Source organism: Nelumbo lutea, chromosome 2, assembly GCF_056320005.1.
Source record: "Nelumbo lutea isolate HS-2025 chromosome 2, American lotus-T2T, whole genome shotgun sequence".
Taxonomy (NCBI): domain Eukaryota; kingdom Viridiplantae; phylum Streptophyta; class Magnoliopsida; order Proteales; family Nelumbonaceae; genus Nelumbo; species Nelumbo lutea.
The window spans coordinates 15250737-15274483 of record NC_142685.1 but is presented as its reverse complement, the minus strand read 5'-3'; the positions used below and the strand labels follow the sequence as shown (position 1 = coordinate 15274483).

The following is a 23747-nucleotide window of genomic DNA, read 5'->3' as shown; positions in this document are numbered from 1 at the left end:
ATTGGAATTCTATTCTCATTCCTAGTGAAATGGTATTCCCCCATTTTAGAAAATGGTCATTCCCTCCCCCTCCCTTGGGAATGAAATCCCATTCCAGTTAATTTCAATTCCCATTCTAATTTCTGTATGAACCAAACAAATTATGAGAATTTCAATTCTAATGAATTTTGGTTCTGATTCCTATGTGAACCAAATGGACCGTTACTTTTTTAGGAGAAATCAACTTTCCATACTAGATAGGAGAGAGAAAATTATAATTATAGATGTATTTAGCCAGTAGAACGAAATCTTCTCCATTGTCTTGATGGATAAGTTTAGTTTTATTTGTTTTCTTCCCATACACTGTATATTTTTTTATTTGTACTCATTCAGTTTGGAAAGAATACAAATACTAATACGTAAATTACAAATGCATACAAAAGAATTAGTTAATACAAAATACAAGGTTTTACGATCTACATATTTCTATTTGTACTACTTCCAGAATCCAAACTGAGCCTAACAGACAAACCTTTAAATGCAAACATTTCAAACAAAAAAATAACTAGAAAAAGCTGCTCTTCCTCTCAGCAGAGGACTAAGACCAAACTACTGTTATGGACTTCTCATGATTGATTTTAAGACCCACTGTAATGGCGGCACTTCTTAATATACTCCGTGTTTATCTACTCTGCACTCTGAAGCCGAAAAAAAAAAGCGATTCAAAACATGACCGAGCATTGGAATCTTCACCAGTAGCATTTTAATAGGAGAATAAGAGAATTTGGACACCAATCGTGTTCGAGTAGAGCTTGATTCACACCTAGTTGATGATATGAAGACTACAAAGGAATGAATGGCACAGACTACACAACACGGGCGGGTGGCCGCGATTTCCAACAATCCAGCCAAGAAGAATACCAGAGATCCCTAGAAATTACAGCATTGTTTGAACACACTTGATTTATCTCCCTGTACTCATGAGTGTACCTGACATCAAAGCCATGCAAGATTGAATATATCGCAATCAGTCTTATAATTCTCTCAATGCTTCATGGAGGTTTCGTTTGGTGCTTAGAAGGTCTCAGAATCATCAGCTCATCTTCTTAGGGCCCATTTGGGAGGGCTAGCAACAGGATCGAATTTGACAATTTGTTGCCTTTGCAGATCTCAAGATGAAATTTTCATCACCTTTTTTTATTTGTCCGTTGGATTGGAAGTGGTTGAATTGAGATAAGACAAGGTTCGTGTTTGAGTTAGTTTAGGAGAGTAGAATTTGAGTCATTTGGGTTTGTCTCTTTCAATCTATAAATAATTGTCATGTAATTCTCACATTTAATGCAATTCTTTCTATCCATATCTGATATTTCACATGGTATCAGAGTCTGTTTGACCAAGTGTTCTGGTGAATGGTGATCGATCCTCGTCGCCCCTACTAAACCCAGATTCACCGGAACATAAGCCTCTACATGTTATAGTCCAACAGTGGCTGCAACTACAAACATTGCAATATCATTTCAATAAACACGAAGTTTCAGTCTATATTTCAGCAAGTTTTGCGTACTATTTTAGTTCATATGGGAAGGCAGGAACAAGAAAATCCATGAAAATTAGCATATGCTGCCCACTGGCATCCTTCAAAAATTTCAACACTATTTGTTGACTGACTCGGTTTAATTAATCAGCTAGATAAGCATAGCAGCACAGCAACCCATCAATGTCGCAACTCATTTAGCTTATGCATCTCTCCATATATTGAAAGTTCGTATGATCCTGAAATAGGTTTTGCAAGACGACGAGGGTTCTTCCTCGTTCCCGTAGCGGCATCACTATTGCATGAAGGAAGCGCATGCCATGAAACTGGGAGCTACAATGCATAACAGCTTCACTTAGGTTAGAAGCAGCTTCATCACCAAGTATGCAGCTAATATATAATATCTTTGGAAATTAAAAGGAGAAGCCAACCATATGGACAGATTACAGAGCAGCTTCACTGGGCGGGTTCGTACGAACAGACTCAAGCTTTCATTTCAATCAGTTTATTTTGTTCATGTAAATAGAGATCGTAAAGATTGCGTTATCATTTTTTGCTTATAATCTGATCGATATTCCTCCTTTGGGTTAATCTTCACTAAGAGCCCGCTGGCAAAGGCTGAATTGCTCGTTGGCTTGTCTTTGAGTGAATAAGCAATTACAACCTCCTAAATTTGCTGAATAGCATATTGAGATTGATCACTTTACCCCAAATGTCTTAACAGGTCATTTGTTATTAAACGAGTCAGACGTTATCAAAACATCTAGAGCTGCAAAATATATGAATTACTCCCATAGTTCCATCTATAATTGGATGGAATAAAAATTTATCCGTAACCCAAGTGGGATTATATATTGTATGTTCAAAGTCCCAGATTAATCTTGTAATATTATAATGATTTTCAATTTTATTTATTAATGAAATTCAATTATCTGACTCCAAGGTTCAAAATTGATACACTCCAATATGCCGGTAGGGGTATATCGGACTATATCGTGTCACTTCACCTTTTTTGTCTTTTTTTCATGGTTTAGAGGGGCCAGTTTAAGCTCCATCCCCTGAATCCGGTTAGACCCCAAAACACCACTTTGTCTGATTCCAATCCAATTCCGATCTGAATGAATGGGCAAGATTCATTTCGAATTTCGAATTTGTGTTAAACACCATTTAGTTTAATTAATAAAAAGAAACAAAATACCAATGGAAGAACACTTATTTCCAACATCTAGAGTTGCAACAACTAGTCCACTTCCAAAACAAATTTTTTTGGGGGAAAAACAGTTAAAAGGAGAGAGAGAGAGAGAGAGAGAGAGAGAGAGAGAGAGGGGAGGGAACACTATACCCAATAGTTAAGAGATAGTTAAGGAGATCAAGAGTTAGGAGCTAAATAAGCCTTGCCAACTGGGCAAAGTGCTCGAGGGTCAAACAAACCGGGCATGCCGTAATGTTTAAACTACATTTTCACCATTTGGTTACGATTTCATGGCTGGCACGCTGGTTTTTCCTTCTTTTAGCAGTTAGCATAAAGGAATGAATACAATAAGCAGCTGCTCAACTAAAGAGTACCACCTTCCCCAACCCCAAGGTGCTAGTGAATCAGATGATCAGAGTCGCCTCCGCATGTGCCTACTATTAGGATCAAAAACTGCTACTGTCCCTTCAGCTGCTAAATTGATCCCAATGCCAATGTTACTGCTGCCACTCCTCTTCCTGCTCAATAGCAAACTTGAGTCCTCACCTGCTAGTGCAACCGTTTCCAACAGCTCAGAAACCAGCAAAGGACAGCTCTCTTGCAAGTAGCCAAACCCTTCAGAATGCATTACCACTGCCATCAGAAGAATATGCCTATCAATGTCATGTTTTCTAAATTATTTCAAAAACAAATAATGCAAGTTCACTGGGAAAACCGTCGGAAAGAACACTGGTCATGGTCTCTAGGAAGAACAACTCTATGCTGAAAATTGGGTTGATCACTATACCCTTAAGTATGTACCATGGGACTATTTAATCCACTAAAAGAAATGGAAACAAGTCATTTAGCTCAGCCACCTTGTCTCTAGGAAATAATGCAAATAATGGAAATAAGTCATTATTTCAAAAACAAATAATGCAAGTTCACTGGGAAAACCATTGGAAAGAAGACTGGTCATTGTCTCTAGGAAGAACAACTCTATGCTGAAAATTGGGTTGATCGCTATACCCTTAAGTATGTACCATGGGACTATTTAATCCACCAAAAGAAATGGAAATAATTCATTTAGCTCAGCCACCTTGCCATTATCAAAGAGCCCCTTGTGCTCTTCCATAAGACATTCATTCTTGTAGAATTGCATATTTAAAAGTAAAAAATGTACATTGAACCTTTTTTTTTATCAATAATGTATATTGTACCTTGAATCATCATCCAGAAGAAATATTACCATAATCATTACAAAATATTTATCTTTAAATCTCCTCTGGTGACAACTTCCCTCGTACAGTTTTTTTTTCCTTGCTTTCACAAATATAGTTTCATTTTTTAGAACTTATTGTTCATTGATCATTACAACCATTTCCTGACAAAAGAAATGCCATGATATTAACACATAATAGCATTATCCACTCCCACCTCTTGTATAAATTTCACTACCAAAATAGAACCCCCTTGGGATTATTCCATTCTTTGGATACTCATCATAGAGTTTTAAGTTCTGTCAATAATCCTTTTTTTTTTTTTGGTAGAAACTGTCACTACTTAAGTCAAGTTCCCTAGTCCCATTCTGCAAAAAAAAATGAGATTTTAATCCTTGAATACAGAATATGTATAGTTATTTCCCCCAGAAAGGAAAATCTGTATCACTTCATGTTATAACAATATAAAAAATGAAAATAATCATGACTGATATTATGATGTGAAATGCAAAATAGCTAATATTCAAATTAAATCATGAATTATTTGGCTTCAACCTGAAGCCAGAATGAGTTATCAGAGTTAAGTCGCTACACTTGTAGCTAAACTTGCTTCCTTTTGGTTGATCCTTTCTGTCATTAGGAAAGATGTCTAGATATCTATCCAAGAAGCCCAAGATCATGTGAATTAAGACATGAACAATGTGTTTGATCCAATTACAGACAACCAACAAATTTGTGTTGTGGCTGAGTCAGTGAGGAGTTTTATTGGTTTCAGGATTTATTTTGGTAAAATACTATTTTAAGAGTTACTATTTTGGTAAAATACTATTTTAGAAATATACATATATATATAATGGATCAAGAGTTCTTTAAAGGCTTTTAGGAGTTCGATTCAGTACTGAATATCTTCAAACTACAGTATGATCTCGGTGCCTTTAGGAATCTTAGATTAGGGAAAAAAGAGAATAGAACTTTAGGAATCTACAGAAGCTCTTACAGTATCTGTAAGAGATACAATCTTCACTTTGGCCATTTAGTATTAACTCTAGAACTTCAGCCTTTCTTTTAATTAAGGTTGCTGACAAATCTAATCAACTTTTAAATGATTCTGAATCATGCAATTAGGTAACAAATCAGACCAACTCTAGAACTTGATTCCTATATTCATTTAACAGAATAATTACTTCTCCAAAACCCTGATTTCCCCTCTTAAACATAAGAGAAAAATCTGTCATCACATTAAAAAAGGCCATTACCTAATGTTGGTCCCAGCTATCTGGGATCTTAGGACTGGGGACTGGATAAGGTCCTAATACTTGGCATTTAACAGAAATCCATCATCACATATCCACCCAATAATTGACAACATAAAACTGGAAATAGCTAGAGAAAAAACCCATAGGCCATATCATATTTGGTTGTAAATTCATCCCAGAATTTACTCAGTTCAATATTGCAGCCACCCAAAGTTTCATAACAATAGGCAGCTGAACTGATTGATTTTCTGCACAGTGGTCATGGGTACCCAGTTCTGCCCAACATCACCCACTGACACAAGGATGAAAGATGGGTAGCACATTTCAACATGCCAGGGGTGCATTTGAAAAGTACAAAGATGCTTTCACAGATTACCTATAGACATCTCATAACCTGAAAATTGCATCTTTCAGATTCTACGAGCACCCACCTCCCAAGTTAGATGCAGCAAATTTCAGACAGATCATCTTCAGCTGTGAACAATGATGTTGCTCTGCTAGGGCCAAGGTTGTCATTACTGTGTCAGCATTTACTTCCTCACATAATTTTGCTTCACATAACAATTTCAGACGATCCAAACCAAACCGATCTGCTGCAGCCAATAGATGTTGCACCATGATTGTTGATGTACACGTAGAAATCGAGTCTGTGAGTTCATATACATCAGGAAGCTCATCCGTGTACATGAACAGGAGCATGGCCTGCAATACAACACGGAAAGTTCTTAGAAGTTTAGACAACCAAAAAAACCCACAACAACATGTTTGCATGGATGTCAAAAAGCTATTTTGGGCTGTGTACGTAAATCACCAGACACTTATGAGAGGGACCACACCTGGTTCTAAAAAAGACAGGCCAAAAAGGCTCACTAAACCATCAGCAAACAACCATAATACACAAAATTCTGACGGTAAACAAACCAAGACATGCCTTAAAAAGAATAGATTGGTGGTGGTTCTGGTTTTTCTTATCAGTAACAATGAAAGCAGTCTATTATTTTGTTTGAAAGAACATTTGCAAAAGCAGTAAGAAGAAACATAGTAGAATAGTTTGACACCAGAGGAATACATGCACTAGTTATTTTTGAAGGTAGTTTCACCCACTGTGGAATTGACAAACTATGGCCAATTGGTCATCCCCAAGGAGAATAGCACATGCAATATGAAGGTAGTTTCACCCTCTGTGGATTTGACAAACACTATGGCTAACTTGTCATCCCCAAGGAGAATAGCACATGCATTATGGATTCCACCTCCTTTCTATCAAATTAAAATGAACTTTGAGGATTCAATCTATCCACTCTAGAAATGGGTCTGCAAAAGACATGGCAATAATAGTAAAATGGAAGGGTGACAAGGGATCCCCTTGCCTAAGAAATGAGATGATTTAGGACATATTAATCCAAAGAAGGGTCACTTGGCTACCTCATTCGGCCAATGAACTTGCAGGCAGTTTGGAAAAAGGAGGGTAGAATGTAATGAATCTAGATCAGAGGTGGTCACCTGAGGCTAGCCACCTTGTAAGGAAAGCAGAACTACTCCTTATACTCTTTTTTATGAATAACAGAAACTGATTTATTAGATTAATAAAGAGAGAGTAAAAATTAAATAAAGGGAGAAATAAACTCTCTTAACTCTCCCAAATACAGACATACTCCTTATACGCTTTAATATTAATAAAATTCAAACTTGTTATTCATCAAAAAGAGGAAAAAAAAAACTTAAGGCTACAAAAAGTCTTCCATAAATACATTCACCAAAAGTGAATAGTGACAAGATTCTAAAGAGCCTCATCTTTCTCCAATGCCACTCTTCTCTGAGGCCAAATCCAAGAAGGATCAATTCACCATATCGTAGACTTTTTGTACTAGAATTTGTATGCCTTGAACAAAGGCCCCTTGGGATTGGGTTACAATTGATGGTTATACCTCCCCTTGAAGCAAAGGGAAAGGACCTTAGATATTATTGTGTAGAATCTTCCAACCAAACTAATAGTTTTAAAATCTTTGAGATTGATGGCTTCAGTTTTTAAATCATTATCATCATCAACATCCTAACCTTAGCCCAACTATATGGGGTTGGCTACATGAACCCTGTTTTGTCATTCTGTTCAGTTCTTTTTCTTACCAATAACTATTAAAATTTTATTTAACAGAGACAAGAATATCAAAGTTTACATCCTCTAATGGAAGCTAGCCTCAGCCAACCACCTTACAGCCAATTTACATCAAAGACTTTATCCCTGATCAATAAGACCACTACGACTATCACCAGTTAATCCCTCACATTTGTAGAAACCCCCTTTTTCAGTCAGCAAGTATGAATTAAGAATTTAAGACCCTAGCACAGACTTTTCAGGCTTGCGTTAAAGAGCTTTGTCAGGGTTCAGGGGCAACGCCAAATTTAACTAGGCACAAAGCACACCATGCTTTTTCAAAAGGACTGCACCTAGACCTAGGTGAGGCACAGCCGCACAGGCCTTGAAATGCACCTTGCCTGTGCGCATAGGCATGCCTTTTGAACCACTAGCCCAAACAACACTTCCTCATTCCATACATTTACCTATCCTTTTATATTATTCAATTTCTACTGGAACATGAAACCTCTCTATCTTGAATCCACCCTTTCTCCCCACCAAAAGATATTTCCTTTGAATGAAGAGTGTATCAGCCACTCATTTTTGAACCTAAAAGGTGATGCTCCTCCTCTAGGCAGGTCTTAGGAATAGGACCATATATTGATCCCAAATGGGCGATTTCTATGTGACAATCCTGACCAACACACCTCCTAGCCCACAAAAAAAGGGGATAAAACTATCCAACTTGGAACAAATTAAAATACTCTGAAAGTTGGTCCATGTAAAACTAGCTTGAAACAATGGCAGCTTCTTCAGTTAAAAGCTATTTATGAACTGGCTAAATCTGCTCATACTAGTAGGGTTCATGAGCAAAGGGAATAATGTTACAAACCCCTCCACTACACCAAGGGCCCTCCCAGAGACCTCTCATAGCAAACAGCTCTTCCCATAACTCCCTTCTTTCCCAATGATGTTGCATCATAGACATCTATTACCACCCACTCGAAGTTGTCATTCTGATTACTTAAAATTTACTGAGATTGAATACCTTCCCATCAGCTCCTCCAAATCATCCATCATAAATAGCAATGTTCTGCATCGTTATTATTCCCCTAGAAGAACCCCATAATGGTGTGCTTGCCCATCCTACATTCCTTGTAGTCCAAATCATCTAAGAAGTAGTATAGCAAGTTATCATTGATGATTCTTCCATGCAATTTATCCAACCTTGTCCATTTTTCCAATTCCACACCTTCTTTTGACTCGTTATTTGTATTTACCTTCTCAACCATATGAACCACCACACAACTCCCAAACTTTCATTGCAGATTTGCAGCCAAGAATCATTAGAAGAGGGGGCCTTGACTGTGTTCACACACAAGGTTGGCATTTTGTCATCAACTAGCTTTTAATTTCCTTTTCCAGTTATGCAACTTTCAAGTTTCCAATGACTCGAGTAATTGCCAAACCTAACATACCACTTGAGCCTGGTCTGGATTAGCTTCATGAATAACCCCTGGTTTTGCCCAATCACATTGGGCAAGCTGGAGTACGCTCCTTCATACTTCTAAGCAGACCAGGGGCCACATCCAGCACCCCAAAAAAACAATTGTATAATCTTCCTTCACATCAAGCCACCAGCTGTCAGGTTGGCAGACTATGTGCTTAGCTTTCTATCTACCTGTATCACCTTGGTTTTAATTTGGGCCCTTTGATCAAACATGGGCAGGGAGGATTGACCTGACCCATCAAAGTACAGGGTCATCTCCCCTTCCTCAGTAAAGTCTTAAACTACAAGGTGCAGAGCAAGACTTGTGTTGGGAATATAAAAAGTTCACTGCATTCCTGTGAAGATCAGAAATAGAAATTACTTTAAAATACTCTGAACTGGTGGCCCAAAGGAAGCATCTGTGGGAGCTCATGGAAATGAAGTCCTCCCTGTTTTTAGTCTTCTTGTTAAAGACATGGCTAATTCTCTCTTCCCAGACACTCCAAAAAAAAAGCATGAGCAAGAGATTGCCAGTGTCTTTCCTCTTTTGCCGAAACCTCTTCCTATCCACTGTCTTAATAAATCCACAACATGTTCTGGAGAAACCCAGCTATGATCAAACAAATTAAGAAAACAGTACCAAATCTTCCTGGTTTCCTTGCAATGAAGCAAAATATGATTAGTCGATCCCCATCTTTTAAACAAAAACAACAAACATGTGGGGAGAAACAAGTTCTTCCAAGATTCTTTTTCATAAGAAGATCGTAAGTAGTAGTTCTCTTCAAGCTGGCTTCCCACACACACACACATATACCCCAAAAAAAACCCGGACCCTGAATGGAATATGAGAACACCAAATTCTCTTGGAAGGACACTAACCAGATGTCTGATCTTCAGCAATCAAAGCCTTGAAACAAGACTTGGTTGAGAACTTGCCTGCCGGATGAAGGGTCCAAACATGGAGCTCAGAAGCACCAAGGGGGAGGTAGACCTCTCTAGGGTGTAAAAGAAATTAGCAACTTCACTGATTTCTATGTCACTTAGCAGTCTTCTAAGGTTCAGGTTTGTTGAGATGAGTGAGGGCAGAGGATAAACAAAGGAAAATGTGAGCATCTTGGTTTAGAGTAAGGCTGAAGAGACAAGGAAGGAAATTGCCAATGTAGAGTCACCCCACCATAAGTCAGTCCAAAACTTTATCTTATCCCCATTGCCCACTTTGTATCTAATGAAAGAGATGAAGAAATTATAAGTGGAGACTAAACCTTTCCAAGAGTTGGTGTCTTTGACCCAGTTCAAGTGAATGTTGCTATCCCAACCATTGGCATGCTTCCCATAATTATTGGTGATGACAACGGTCCAAGGTGCATTTAATTCTAGAGGGAACCTCCACAACCATGAATGAAAAGAGCTGTATTTCTTTCCTTTAGGTGACCTATTCCCAGATCTCCTTCCTCTAAGTGGTTTAAAAGGCACGCCCGAGGCATGCCCAAGTGCACATGCGAGATGCATTTTATGGCATGCATCTCACCTAGGTCCCAAGCGCAGCAATGTTTTAAAACGTGGGGGCGTGAAACGAGGCATTCCACAACCTAGAGGCGTGAAGCGTAGTCCAAAATGCAAGAGGCGTAAGCCTCCCGAACACAAGGAAGCATAAGCTTCCTTAAGAGGATGGGGGTTAGGAGGAGGAAGGGGAGGAGGACGAAGAGGAAGGGGGATCTCATTTTTTCTTTATTTTTAATAAAAATCTTTTATGTTAAGAAGAATAAAGATGCATAACATTAGTTGAAAGGGGGAGTCTTGTCGAAGCAGAGCAAGACCCCCCCCCTAACTCAAAAAAACAAATTGGGCTACATCAGAAAGGGGGGCAGGGGGATCTAGGGGGGCGAAGCCCCCCAACCAAAAGGGGTAGGGAGCAAACCACTTTCTTTCCCCTTATTTTTTCTTCCCTTCCCTTTCCTTTTCTTTTCTCTTTTTTTTTTCTTCTTTTTCTTTTTCTTTCCCTTCTCTTTCTTTGCCTTTCCTTTCCTTTCCTTTTTTTCTTTTCTTTTTTTCTGTCTTTTTATATAAGATGTGCATGAGGTGTACGCCTCTTGCACCTAAGGCGTACGCCTCAAAGGTGCCAGCGCCTCCAGGTGTACGCCTCCCACGCCTTTTAAAACACTGCTTTCAAAAGGTGCATGCCTGGTGTGCCTTGTGCTTCAGCCCAAGCGCACCTTTCCAAAAACCCCATATTTGCTAATGTTGCTCTTTCATTCATTCTAATCAAATATGTTTTTAAAAGACACTTAAAGTTATAAAACCTTTTTTATAGGGATTAAGAATTTAAGACCCTGATATGGAGTTGTGTTTGGGCTTGCCTCGAGGGGCTCGGTACAAAGGTGGCTCATAGAATCAGGAGTGCTTAATGTTTAACATCACATTAGCTATTTGAAGTAATGCAATTGGGAAAAAATAAAGAGATTAAGAGCTTACATGCCTGAACATGTTTTATATGGAATGCTTGATTTTATTTTTAAATGTTCATTATAAATATGTTTTACAGGTTCTTTTTTAAAAAGTGGTGAAATTTTCATTAAGATAAGAGAGAAAATGTTGGAGAGAGAGAGATTTCCTCACCAACTACAAGAGAAAGAAAAAATAACAAAAAAGAAACATCAAAAGATAACATCATTGATCCACATAATGCTTTCCCACTAATCACAGGCTTGTCTAAAACTCGCACCCTTAATATGTTTATGTATTTCAATTTGAGACAATAGGTTTTTTAAAACATTAATTTTAAAATTGAAGTTTATATTTTAATTAATATCGTATTCAATATTTTTAGTAATTTGCATTTTTTGAATTTTTAGCATTTTTTGCAATTTTATGTCTTGCTTCAAAAAGGTGCACACCTTGCCTTGCACCTTGCGCCTCACACCTTGGGCACAAAATGGCCCTTGCACTTTTTTTTGTGCCATGCACTTTTAAAACACTACTTCCTCAGATTTGCACACCTGATCCCAACTAACAAGATGTGATCTCTTCTCCCCACCTCTATGCCACAAAAGAGTTTCTCAAAAGTTTTTCAATCTGATCAGAGATTTTGGAGAGCATACAAAAAGAAGATAGGTAATAAATAGGCAGGTTGTCCAAAGAAGCTTTTATAAGGGTAAACCTACCCCATTGGAAAGATGGTTCCTTTTCCATGTGGCCAATTTCTTCTCACATTTCTCCAGCATTGGATCCCATAAGCTTTAACTTTCCAGCTTACCTTCAAAAGGCATCATGGGGAAGCTCTCTAGTTTGCACCCCAAAACTTTAAATCTGTTCAAGGAGTGCTCATCTGCTATATTCAGGCCTACTATGCTGCTCTTGGAAAAATTATTTCAAAATCCATAAACCCATTAAAAGCAAATGATGACCCTTTTTAGATTTGAATTGTTCTCCTCATTAGCCTCCAAGAACAGAATAATGTTATCAGCAAATTGGAGGTGCAAAATCTAATAGCTTCTCTACCAATTTCAAAGCCTCTCACCAAACCCAAGAAATTAGCCTTCTTCACAAGTTGACTAAGAATTCCAGCCACAAGAGTGAAAAGGCGAGGAGAAAGGGGGCATCCTTGTCTTGATGCCCTACTAGCGTTGAAGTAGCCTTTTGGTTTTGGTTGCCTATTAATCACTATTGAAAACCATGTGGAGCTTATAGACCCAAAAAAACCATTGTATCCATCTTCTACCAAACCCCATTAGCCTCATAACCTTCAAGAGACACTCTCAATCCACTTTATCGTAAGCTTTCTCCAAGTCAAGCTTCACAATCACACTTGGCTTGCCATTAGGTCTTCTCTCTTCTACACATTCATTTGGTAATAGAATGTTGTCAACAATTTTCTGCCCCTTTACAAATGTGAATTGATTTGGAGAAATGACCTCTCCTAAGACCTCATTCAATCTTCCAGCCAAAACCTTCACTAAAATTTTGTACACTCCCAACCAAGCTGATAGGTCTAAGGTCTTTCGCCTCTAGAGTACCCTCTTTCTTGGGAACTAGACAAATAAAAGTGGAATTGTTCCCCTTATTTACAATGGCCAAATGAGAAAAGTCCTTGAAAACCTCCAATAACTCCAATTTGGTGATGCTTAAACACATCTGATAGAAGAAAATGGGGAAACCATAAGTCCCAAGGCTCTGTCTCCATCCATATTGAAAATTGCCCCCTTCATTACTTGCCCCTCAACTCTTTTCATGCCAAATTTTGTTCTCCTCTGAGATCAACAATCCTTTCCAAGAGCTTAGGAATGGTTTCCTACTTTCTTTTTCCTTGGAGTATAAGTCTTTGAAGTAATTTAAAAAAGCTTCAAAATTTTCCTCAGGATCCTCTCTACTTCTCTTTGCCACCTTTGAGTTTTGAAATGAAAATTTTTTTCCTCCTTCAGAAGCATAGATGTGAAAAAATCTAGTTGTTATCCCCCTCTTTCAACCATCTAACCCTTGATCTTTTTCTTCAATACACTTCTCTCCTTACCACCTTTTCCTTTCTTGTCTTAAATGTGTTCTTCTCCTTCTGCCACTCTCATATATCTGCCCACTCTACTCCTTGAGATATAGATCATCTAATTCTGTCTATAATTTTAATTTCAGTTTCTTAAAAGATTTAAACTCCTTAGTTTCCTTTTTAAGAACTTTAACTTCACCAAAAACCTATAACCAGGCCAACCTTCCATCTTGCATTTCTCCCACCATAAAGCCACCCTCTTATGAGAATCTTTATGTTCAGTCCAAAACTTTTCCAACCTGAACGGAGCCTTCCCACAAACCACCAATTCTTGTTTAGAGCGATAGGCCAATGGTCAGAAGTGCAACAGGAACAGATCTCCTAAAAAAGTCAAGGGAAAATGATCTTCCCTATCTGAAGAATTCTCATCAAAAAGGAGTGTATTCTGCATTGGGTGATATGGTGGCTGAATCCATGGAAACTAACTCAGACAAGCGTATTTGGGCCCCTCAACCTAAGGGTCTGTTTTCATGTGCCTCCTTCAAGTCTCTTTGTAATTATTCCCCCTCTCCTTTGTTCCCCTTGAAAGAGTTCTGGTGCAAACCCATTCCCCCTAAAATAAGGGTTTTTTTGTTGGGAAGTAATTCATGGAAAAATTAATACCTTGGAAATGCTACAGAAGAGGAAATCCAATTTATGTCTCTCCTAACTGGTGTGTCTTGTGCAAATCTGATAATGAGAGTTGCTCTCATTTATTGATTTCTTGTTCTTATGTTGCAGATATATGAAATTGGTTTTTTTCTTTTTTTGGGTGCAGGTGGTCCTTACTAACGGAGGCTAATTTGTTGTTTGATCCTTCTATTTTTACTTGGCCAAAAAAGAGGGGAAAGATAGTGTGGAAGTGTGTCAGAGCAGCCCTGGTTTGGACTATTTGGGAAGAGAGGAATATGAGAATCTTCTCTGAAAAGGAGAGAAGCAAGGAACAGATAAGGGACAGTGTGATGATTTGAGTGATTCATTGGATCAAATCTATGGATCTGTTTTCTCAAGTGTCTCCTGATGACCTATGGAGAAATTGAGAAGGAGTGGCAAGAAGTTTTTCCAGAAGGGAAAGGATATGTGCTGTATGGTTACCCTCACCTGAAAACTATGTGAAGCTGAATTTTGACGGGAGCAGCAGGGGGAATCCCGGGCCTGCTGGTATAGGAGGGGTTGTGAGAGACATGGATGGCAAACTGTTAGCCTTGTTCTCTGGCCCAGTGGGAATTGGGGACTCTCTCAAGGCAGAATTACTTGCTGTCTTACAAGGAACACAAATTGCTAATGAATTGAAGATTGAAGGGGACTCAAAACTGCTGGTGGGTTGGTTAAATTATCCAGAATCTGTAATATGGTGTTACAGGGATGAGATAAAAAAGTTTTTTATGGATCACCAAGGATATGAACTTGAGGATAGAATGGGTGAGGAGATCGGCTAATGGGTTAGCTGATACCCTTGCCAAACAAGGGGTGAATAGACAATCTTTGTTTTGGGCTCACCTGTAATATTTTTGTAATAGTTTATGTTTTGTTTTGTTGTTTATAAAGAGGTAGCATCTCATGCCTCTCTAAGGGATGCCTGTAATGCATATACCTTCAGAATTAATAAAATCTACTCTCATTTATCAAAAAATAAAAAATGGTAACAGTCGAGGTAATCCAAGCCCCTCTGGAATGGGAGGGGTACTGAGGAATAAATTTGGTGATGTGATCCTTCTCTACTCAGGTCCCCTAGGGATTAGGAACTCTACAAGGGAAGAACTGCTAGGCTGCTAGCTGCCATTCAGGAAGTACAGCTTGCAGTTCAGCCAGGTGTGCAACAACTACTAATAGAAGGGTACTCCAAGGTGGTAGTGGGTTGGCTACAAAACCCTGAGTCTATTGTGTGGAGCTTCAAGAATGAAATTAAAAAATTTAAGAGGCTGATAAGGAGCTTGACTGTTAATATTAAATGGGTGGGGAGATCAGCTAATGCTTTGCCTGACTGTCTAGCAAAGCAAGGAGCAAACAGGGAATAATTGGACTGGGCTCATTTGTAGTCTGAATTTGTTTTTTTGGAGAGGACTGGGCTCAAGTATTCAACGATTCAAGATTGTAAAACTCTCAATGTGTTTGTTTGTTCCATGTAACATCACTTCAAATAGCTAGTGTGATGTTGGATATCTTGCATTCCTAATCCTAGGAAGTTGGAACCTTTACAAAGGCAGACACAAGTATTTGGCCTGTATATGTAAAGGCTTGTGATTTGGGCCAAAGTTCATTTTATTTGAAGATTAGGGATCAGAGATCAATTAGATTATCGTTGCTTCTTTAGTGGAAATTTTGCTGTCTAAGATTCCATCTGAAACAACAGACTTCTTCATAAGGTCTTTGTTCTTGTTTCTTTTAAATGTTAATAGACCATTACTAGTGCACAAGCAACAATAAAGGTTATTTAGAAATTAATACACCATCACAAAGATGTAAAAGACATAACATACAAAAAAAACTAAAAAAACAAACTTGTAAAAGGCATGCACTTGGGCCAAGGCACAGGGCAAGCAAGCCATGTGTTTGCCTCTTAAAAGTAGCATCTCCTAGGTTCAAGCAAGATGCATGCCTTAAAATTCACCCTGCTTGTATACCTAGGCAAACCTTTTAAAACACTGATCTGGCCCTTATTTTCTCAAGCTGAAGGCAAGAAATTTTCTAACTATATCTTTCTACAAAATAATTTCTAAAGCACCTTTTTGATAAAGCACTTAGAGGTAAACAAATCAGAAATTATTTATTGAATATTACCATTGTAGTGCTGTTTACTCTTATGTATTAGGTGCAAGGGCATTTTTTTTCTTTTTCCTATTATGCTTAAACACTCTTCATGTAACATTAGCACGGGTGTCATCCAACTCACTTTTTAGACCTGCAGATTCTCCAATGGAGCTCAACCAGGTGATTTGGAGTTGTCCAAGGCCGACTTGTAATCTATAATAGTTGTTTGACTTTGTTTTTGTTTTTTTACGGTTTTACCTTGCAATTTGCGTGCTCCTTTACTGGAGTTGCAATGTCTCCACACACCTGCTGCTCACTTCGGTGAGTAGTTAGGTGATTTATTTAAAGAAATTTTACCAGTTAATAAAAAAACAAAAAAAAAAACTAGACAGTTTTCAAAGGCTGGTAGGGATGATATTGTACTTGTCTATGACTGATGTAAAAATTGACTATGCCATTGGAGCTCTCAGTCAGTTTATGCATTCCCCTTGAACTTCTCACCTTGAGGCTGCAGAGAGGGTTCCCATCTAGAAAGGGAGCTTCTCTTCACTAATCATGGACGCACGCAAGTAGAGGCTTATACTGATGCTGACTGGGTTGGCTTGAAGGATGATAGGTCTACGTCTACTACAAGTTATTGTATATTTTTTTGTGGAAATTTGGTGACATGGAGAAGCAAGAAGCAAAATAGTGTGGCAAGATCTAGCATAAACGCAGAGTATTGTGACATGGCACATGGGATGGCTGAACTGCTATGGCTAAACACATTGTTACTTTGTTGGGGTTTTCAATATCTGGTTGACTGGAACTAGAGTCTCTTTACTGCAACAAGGCAGCCATTAACACTGCCAACAACCTTGTCCAAGTAGAAATTTTCCTTCCTTTCATAAGCTCTAAAAAGCAGTTAGCAGATTTACTTGAAGGGGAAGACTGTAGTGGTGTTTATTCTTATGTATTAGGTGTAAGGGCATTTTTGTCTTTTCCCCATTATGTTAAACACTTAAAATACATTAGAGTGGGCACTGCCCAACTCAGTTTTTTGCCTCATTTTCTATTCCTCTCTTCTCTCCATTATTTTCTCTTCTTCTTCTATGACAGATAACAATTACGAAAAAATATATATTAATTTTCATAATAGACAAACATGTTGCCCATAATTTGTACTTCCACTAACACTCAACTGGGTGGCTGACATTAGGAGTGGTCCTACTCCTTTCACTTGAGAACATGTGGATCTAGAATCTTCTTTCGAAAGTAACAGTGGTACTTGGTACTTTGGTAGGGAGAGATCAGGACAGATCGATGGGAGGACGCTAAATTCATGAAGAAGTTGCATGTGATAAAAGTTTCTTTTAAGAAATGAAATAAACTCATTTTTTAGTTTGTTCAGGGAAAGGAAAATGCTTAACCAAATTGAGGATCTGGATAGGATTTAGGAGAGGAAGCTCCGTGATGAAGAAACAAGGAGGACAAACCTTAAGGTAGAATGGATTTTCATATTAAAGAAATTTCTTAACAGACCTTCACCTTGAGGTTGGCAGACTGGATTTCATATTGGAAGGGTTTAAAGGAATTACCATGGATGCTATTCTTAGAAGCTGGCAGATGGTTGTTGGATCTATCTACATACAAGACATCCTTGGCTTAATAGGGTTGCACCAAACCATTGATTGATCAAGCTAATGTTGTGTTTTAGGTAACTCCAGACCATAACAGGGTGGGATGTCCATTCAGAAACAACAACGATGATATTAAGATTCTCATGGTCTTGCTGCAAATGGTAATTCTCTTGGGCAGATTCATATTGCCTTTGTTTTCCATCTATTCAAGGGGGGCTGCCATGTTGTGATTGAGTGGATGCTATCTGATAAAAAGGGGGCCTGGATCGGATTTAGTTTTAGAGAAGATAAGGCATTGACTGCCACTTTGAAGGATTTCTTTAAGTGGACATCTAGATCAGAGAATGCTCTGGCTGATCAATTAGCCAGAGAAGGTGTCGGGAGAACACACAGCTGTGTTAGAAGGTCTCCAGGCCCAAAAGTAATTAGCCATTGTCTAGCTTTTATTTGTCTTCTTTGAAGACTTGGAGTGTTTTATTGGCAATATACTATATTTTTCTTCCTTGCCATTGGGATGCCCAATGAGAAGGGGTAAGTGCATTAATATAAACCTTCTATTACTGACCAAAAAAGATCTTCTATGAAATATCAATTCTATCAGTCATTCTATTTCAAAACTTAGTTGCCTCTGTATCATGATTCCCTAAACCAGCTCCTGGCCCTACCCCATGGAATCAGACAGGAGTATTTGGCATGGGCAGGAAGAGAATCAGTAGGCTTGCTACACCAAAGGTAGTAATGACAGACTGACCTGTGTAAGCACTGGCTACAGCACAATGCCCCAATCAGTAAAATTTCAATTAATTTTATTCACAAATGTCATTCAAATTGCATAATCTTGAGATCATTGGATGGTATTGAACAATCTTTGCAATGATACCAATAATAAGGTAATTGAACACAAAATAAAGGTGCAACTACATTTTAAATGTACTAACTGCTAGATAAATTTGCATATACCAACATATACACATATTGTAGTGGAGATAGACATAGTTGTTAAGGCATTGCCTAGGAAACTAGGCACCTTGACTTATGGCAACTAGGCACCCACCTAGGTGACAAAAATGACAAGGAAGGCGCCCACCTAGTTGAACCCTTTCCTTTATATCTTAAATTTTATCATATAAAATATTAAAATTATTGCCTTCTTTAGTTGTTAGTTGGATATGAAACTGCTCTATTAAAAGCTTATTATATTAATATTATTTTTGAAATATTGAAATTAATATATTTAAAATACTATTGTCCTAGATATGATGATTTGCTGTCTTTTAAGAGGAAATATAATGTTCTTAATAAAAAGAATTGCTATTTAACCAATTAATATGCATGTTCAATGGTATATTAAACTAGGGAACTAGGCAAATTTTAGATTTTTTTATTTTATGATTTATGAAATTCTTATTGCCTAGGTGTCCCGCTGTCACCCAAAATCACCTACACGCCTTGACAACTATAGAGATAAACTAAAATATAAGGTGACAAGAGGTGTGCCACTTATTAAACCAATTGAGCTGATTAAGTTGAAGAAAGGAAAAGCAGGAGGAAGCATGGCATGCATGGACAATTGAAGGAGTAAACAAGGAAGAACTGTTTGTGTATCAACTTCTTTTCTGAGAATGTAGATATAACTTAAGTTGTCCAGGTTCTGTTTGGATCAGTTTTTGCATGGGTTTTAAACGATAAAAAAAAAAAAAAATTCATAAAACATGAGAAACACAAAATGAAAAATTGAGAATCAAGCTAAACTACTTCAAATCTAAGCACAATTGAAGAACCAATGATAGTTTAATGCACACACAAATCTTACCGTACTTTCACCATAACTCTCTTAAACCACATTTAAATATGTAAACATGGTTTACCTGATAGCCACTTAAAGCAAGCTTTCTAAAGCCATATGATGTGATTGACATTATTAAGTAGTTTTAACATTAGGAAAGTGTCATCATAGTGAGATAATAAGAAAATTTACTTGAATCAATTAACTATAATCCATATTAAATGAATAAGAAAACTCATTAGCTATCAAATCAAAGACTTCACAGCGTGAAATATGATGAAATGGTATTGGTATGAAAGCATAAATCACAGTATAGTGGATTTTAATTCAGTTTTCCTTAAGTGAAGACTATAACTAACCATAAGCATTTCAACAAGCGGGTTTCTGGTTAGATGGGAACCAATGCAATCTCAGTGAATAGAAAGCATATCTAAAAGCAGGGAAATTTGTCAGTGAAACCAATAGATACAGAATAGGTACCTTGAATATGGAAGGTTCAACATCCTCAACTACTACTCTATCTGTGTTTGGGTTTCCAATCAGTCCAAAGAATTGAGCACGAAATACCGGAGAGCGTGCAGCAAGTATCAATTTATGAGCCTTAAATATGTCATCACCAACCTCAAAAACAATATCAGAACCAAGACCTGTTTCCAGAAGCTCTTTGAGTCTCTGACCCATGTCTGATGGTGGTATGGGAATATTATATTGTTTATGCCCCTCCATGCGAGTTCTAACCACTCCCACAGTGCAATGCATAATAAGGCAGTCATCCTTGAGGAAATCTGATGTTTCTAAAGTTGTTCTTCTAAAGAAACGCTTGTAACCCCTGAAGCATATGCAGATAAGCAATTCTAACATAAATATCTACCAGAGTTGTGTGTCCTTCATGTGTACTAACTAATAGCAATCAATAAAATTAGCATAATAAACAAATTTTGAAATAAGCAACTTTGATGTAGAACAGCTCGGATTATTTTTTTGTGATTTTCTTGTTCTTTTATGCCCCTATGATGAGGTTTCACTGGATTCTTCTTAATTCTTTTAATGGTTAGTTTCTTTATCTGCGTGTCATGATTCAGGTTCCAGCTTCGTTAGTCTTCTATTGGCTAAGTTACTTTAGAACAGCACTTTATATAGAATCTAGAAAATAATGCTTCCTAAGAATGAAAACAGAGCCAAGGTTTACACAGCCCTGAGCGTTCTTGTTATTTAGAACACTTAAAATTTATTAAGAGCAGTAAGTTCCCTTAGGAATACCACTAAAAGAAGAACCAGAGCATGTACAAGGCTCCGAATCCTAAACCTTAATTCATTGAAGAAAGATAGACGATATTGCATGAAAGGGGGAAGGGGTATAATAAGAGGCGTACCACATGCTCCCTCTGTATTTCAAAGTATAAGGACCACTCTCTAATGCACGATCAAAGTGACTATGAACCTTGTGTTTGCCCTTCCCACTCTGGTCCAACAATGTCAACTCAAACAACGCCCTGACGTCCGTTCCCTCGCTCGCCAATGCAATAAACACTGACACATACGTCGAATTATCCTCTGGATTCTTGCCGTCGGGATAGAAGTAAATAGCCCATTGATACCCTCCGACCGAGAAAACATCACTCGATATGTATTTTCCGGCACCCATCCCCTTCGCTAGAGAATAACCCTTAATTGTGTAATGATGGGATCCATTCACCGTTTCGTTAATGGACTTAGAAGACGAATCCTGCAATGGGTGGGTAGTGGACGATCGCCGCTTATTCTCAACAAGATCACCGTCGAATTTAGTCATGATTTCATCGACTTAACCGACCTTCTTCTTGTACTCTTCTTCTTCTTCTTTTTCTCCTAAACTTTTGCACAGCAAGGTCAAACCCTAGCATGTAATTCTCAGCACAGAAAGCTCGAATTTGCTAAAAAAATCTTCGAACTGGTATCAAAATCGACCATTTCTCGACTAATCCCACTTCTGCTGCAACATAATCAGGAATGAAATGTTTCAGGAAAAAAGAAAATAAAAGAAAATTATAGAACTTGAATCTTGAGGCAGAAAGAATGGTCAGTGACCTAAATTTATTTCAAACAGAAGAAAGAAAGTGCAGGGCAAACTCTGACTGGAAAATTGGAAGCGCAAAGTGGGAAATTCGAGAAGCTTCGGCGCAGTTGAACCGTGTTCGACCGACGGATACAAGAATGGGGAACGACGTCACTGTATGCACTATTTATTGCGTCACTTTACTGTAAGGCTCTGTCCAATGATTCGATCTTCTCTATATATACACTGTGAAAAAAATGCGTCGTAAATGATTGAAGACGTCTTTAGACTCTCTGGTCTGAGGCTTTAGGACCTTTGTAAGGAATGGATAGAAGGCCGTGGGCCTTTCGGCCCCCGCGCCAAAGCCGAAGGCGTTACGTGTCAAGAATTCGGATTTCTACCTCGTAAAGCGCCCCAGTCAGCCATCTCCGAGACGTGGTGTTTGGTATTATTGTCGTTTTCTAATAAACGTTTTCTTTTTTTTTTTGAGAAAACCTCCGATGTAAATCTTTTTCATCTTAAAGCAGTGTTTTCAAGTTCTTAGACAGTCGGATCATTCTGTCTGAGAATCAGTAATCGATTTTATTTCATCTTTAATCCGTTTATTGGCCAAAAACGGTTGACTTGATTAATGACCTATTGACTTAGTATCGATCCATTTAATTCAAACAACAATTTTTGGTTGTTTTTATTTTTTTTGTTTTTTTAAGTTGGAATAAGCCATTCATTCAAACCATATGATAAATTGGTGGCCAAAACAGTTCCAATTCCATATCAATTTTTTAAATCTTGGTTCAAAGGTATGTATTTTTATCGCTTTCAGAACAATGGTGTAGCAAACAGAAGAGAGCACCATTTATACAAAATCACTAAATTAATACCTATGCAACACTGGCAAACTGTTTGTCAATAGAAGACCGGATCTGCTCCTCACACAGAACACCTCACACGTACATTCTACCATGGAACACCTTCCGTGAATAACATGGTGGATATGCCTGTGTGAGGAGCAGATCCTGTTCATGTCAATCGTATCAAAAAACCCCTAGGCACTAGCCTCTTTACATGTTCTGAAATACTGGAAAACAGTAACGATGGAACTAGAGAATTCTTCGTGCAATTCGTGCATCTATATGCTTAATTCTGTACTGAATTCACCATAATTTGCTAATGCGAGGGATTGAGTTCTGAGTTAACTGAACCGGTTAAAAGGTATTACCTAGGTTTTATTTTAGGCAATATCCACTACCAACCAACTAATTGCAGCTCGTATGTGTTCAGTAACGTTGGTGACAATGAGAGGGGGATGTCCGGATGTGTCATGTGTCAGAACTGGTGTCAATTGGATTGGATTTGATCAAATCCGGTCGAATACAATGTGAGTCCATTACAAATGGACTTGGTCCAATCCAGTTCAATGAATATTTTGAACCGGTTCAGAGATTGTTCAATTTGTTCAAATTAAGGTTTAAAGTATTGGAAACATCAAGGGTATCAGAAAAGCAATTTTAAGAGATGTATCGGGATACGACTTACATACTCATGTATATCAGAGAAAAATTAAGATACACGTAGATAAACTTGGAAACACTATAAATACTTTAATAAATCATAAAAATACATCAATAACACTAAATGTAAGACCTCAATGATGTGTATATACATTAAATTAATATATTTTAATGATTTTATGAAGAAATATATTGTAGGTAATTATAATTTCATTAAAAATCATATGCTTAACAATAATTTATAAATTATAATTCTTAAGTTTTAATGTTTTATGAAATGGGAAAAACTCAATTCTCCTATCCAACCATAAAACATGCATTGGCACAAATTCTAAGTAAAAATATAATCAATAATTGTTTATTATTTATTTAAAAAACTATAAAAATAAATAAACATTATATAATATATTCAAAAAATAATTATTAAAGAAGAAATTTCAATTGCTTTGTGGATATGATAGATCATCCATAGAATTATAATATATTTAATCATTGTGATCAAATGATAAAATATAATTATTTATTTATTTATTTATTTATTCTAAAAATACAACAATGTATTTATTAAATAAGAAATTTCAATTGGTCTGTGGATATGAAAGATCATCCATAGAATTATAATATATTCAATTGTTGTGATTAAATGATAAAATATAATTAATTATTATTTATGTTTTTAATTCTAAAAATATAAAAAAAATTAAATAAGAAATTCCAATTGCTCTATGGATATGATAGATAAATCCATAGATCTAAAACATATTTAGTCTTTATAGACTAAGAAAATTACATTTTTATTTTTT

At 37.3% G+C, this 23747-nt stretch overlaps 1 protein-coding gene across 12 annotated transcripts; it reads right to left on the bottom strand.

Annotated features, from left to right (window-relative positions):
• Positions 1-2839: 2839 nt before the first annotated feature.
• On the bottom strand, positions 2840-21811 carry BPM3 (BTB/POZ/MATH-domains containing protein). Of its 12 annotated transcripts, none has more exons than XM_088967279.1 (5): positions 21514-21811; positions 20772-21370; positions 19879-20227; positions 5537-5862; positions 2840-3338 (listed from the first exon to the last, which is right to left on the bottom strand). In XM_088967279.1, exons 2-4 carry the CDS (start codon positions 21188-21190, stop codon positions 5578-5580), a joined length of 1053 nt encoding a protein of 350 aa, XP_088823405.1. In that variant the 5' UTR covers positions 21191-21370; positions 21514-21811; the 3' UTR covers positions 2840-3338; positions 5537-5577. The 12 variants fall into 12 exon arrangements, with proteins under 12 accessions (XP_088823405.1, XP_088823406.1, XP_088823402.1 ...); XM_088967280.1 differs by having other exon boundaries at positions 20772-21367; positions 21514-21810; XM_088967276.1 differs by having other exon boundaries at positions 5592-5862; positions 20772-21367; positions 21514-21810.
• Positions 21812-23747: the final 1936 nt, after the last annotated feature.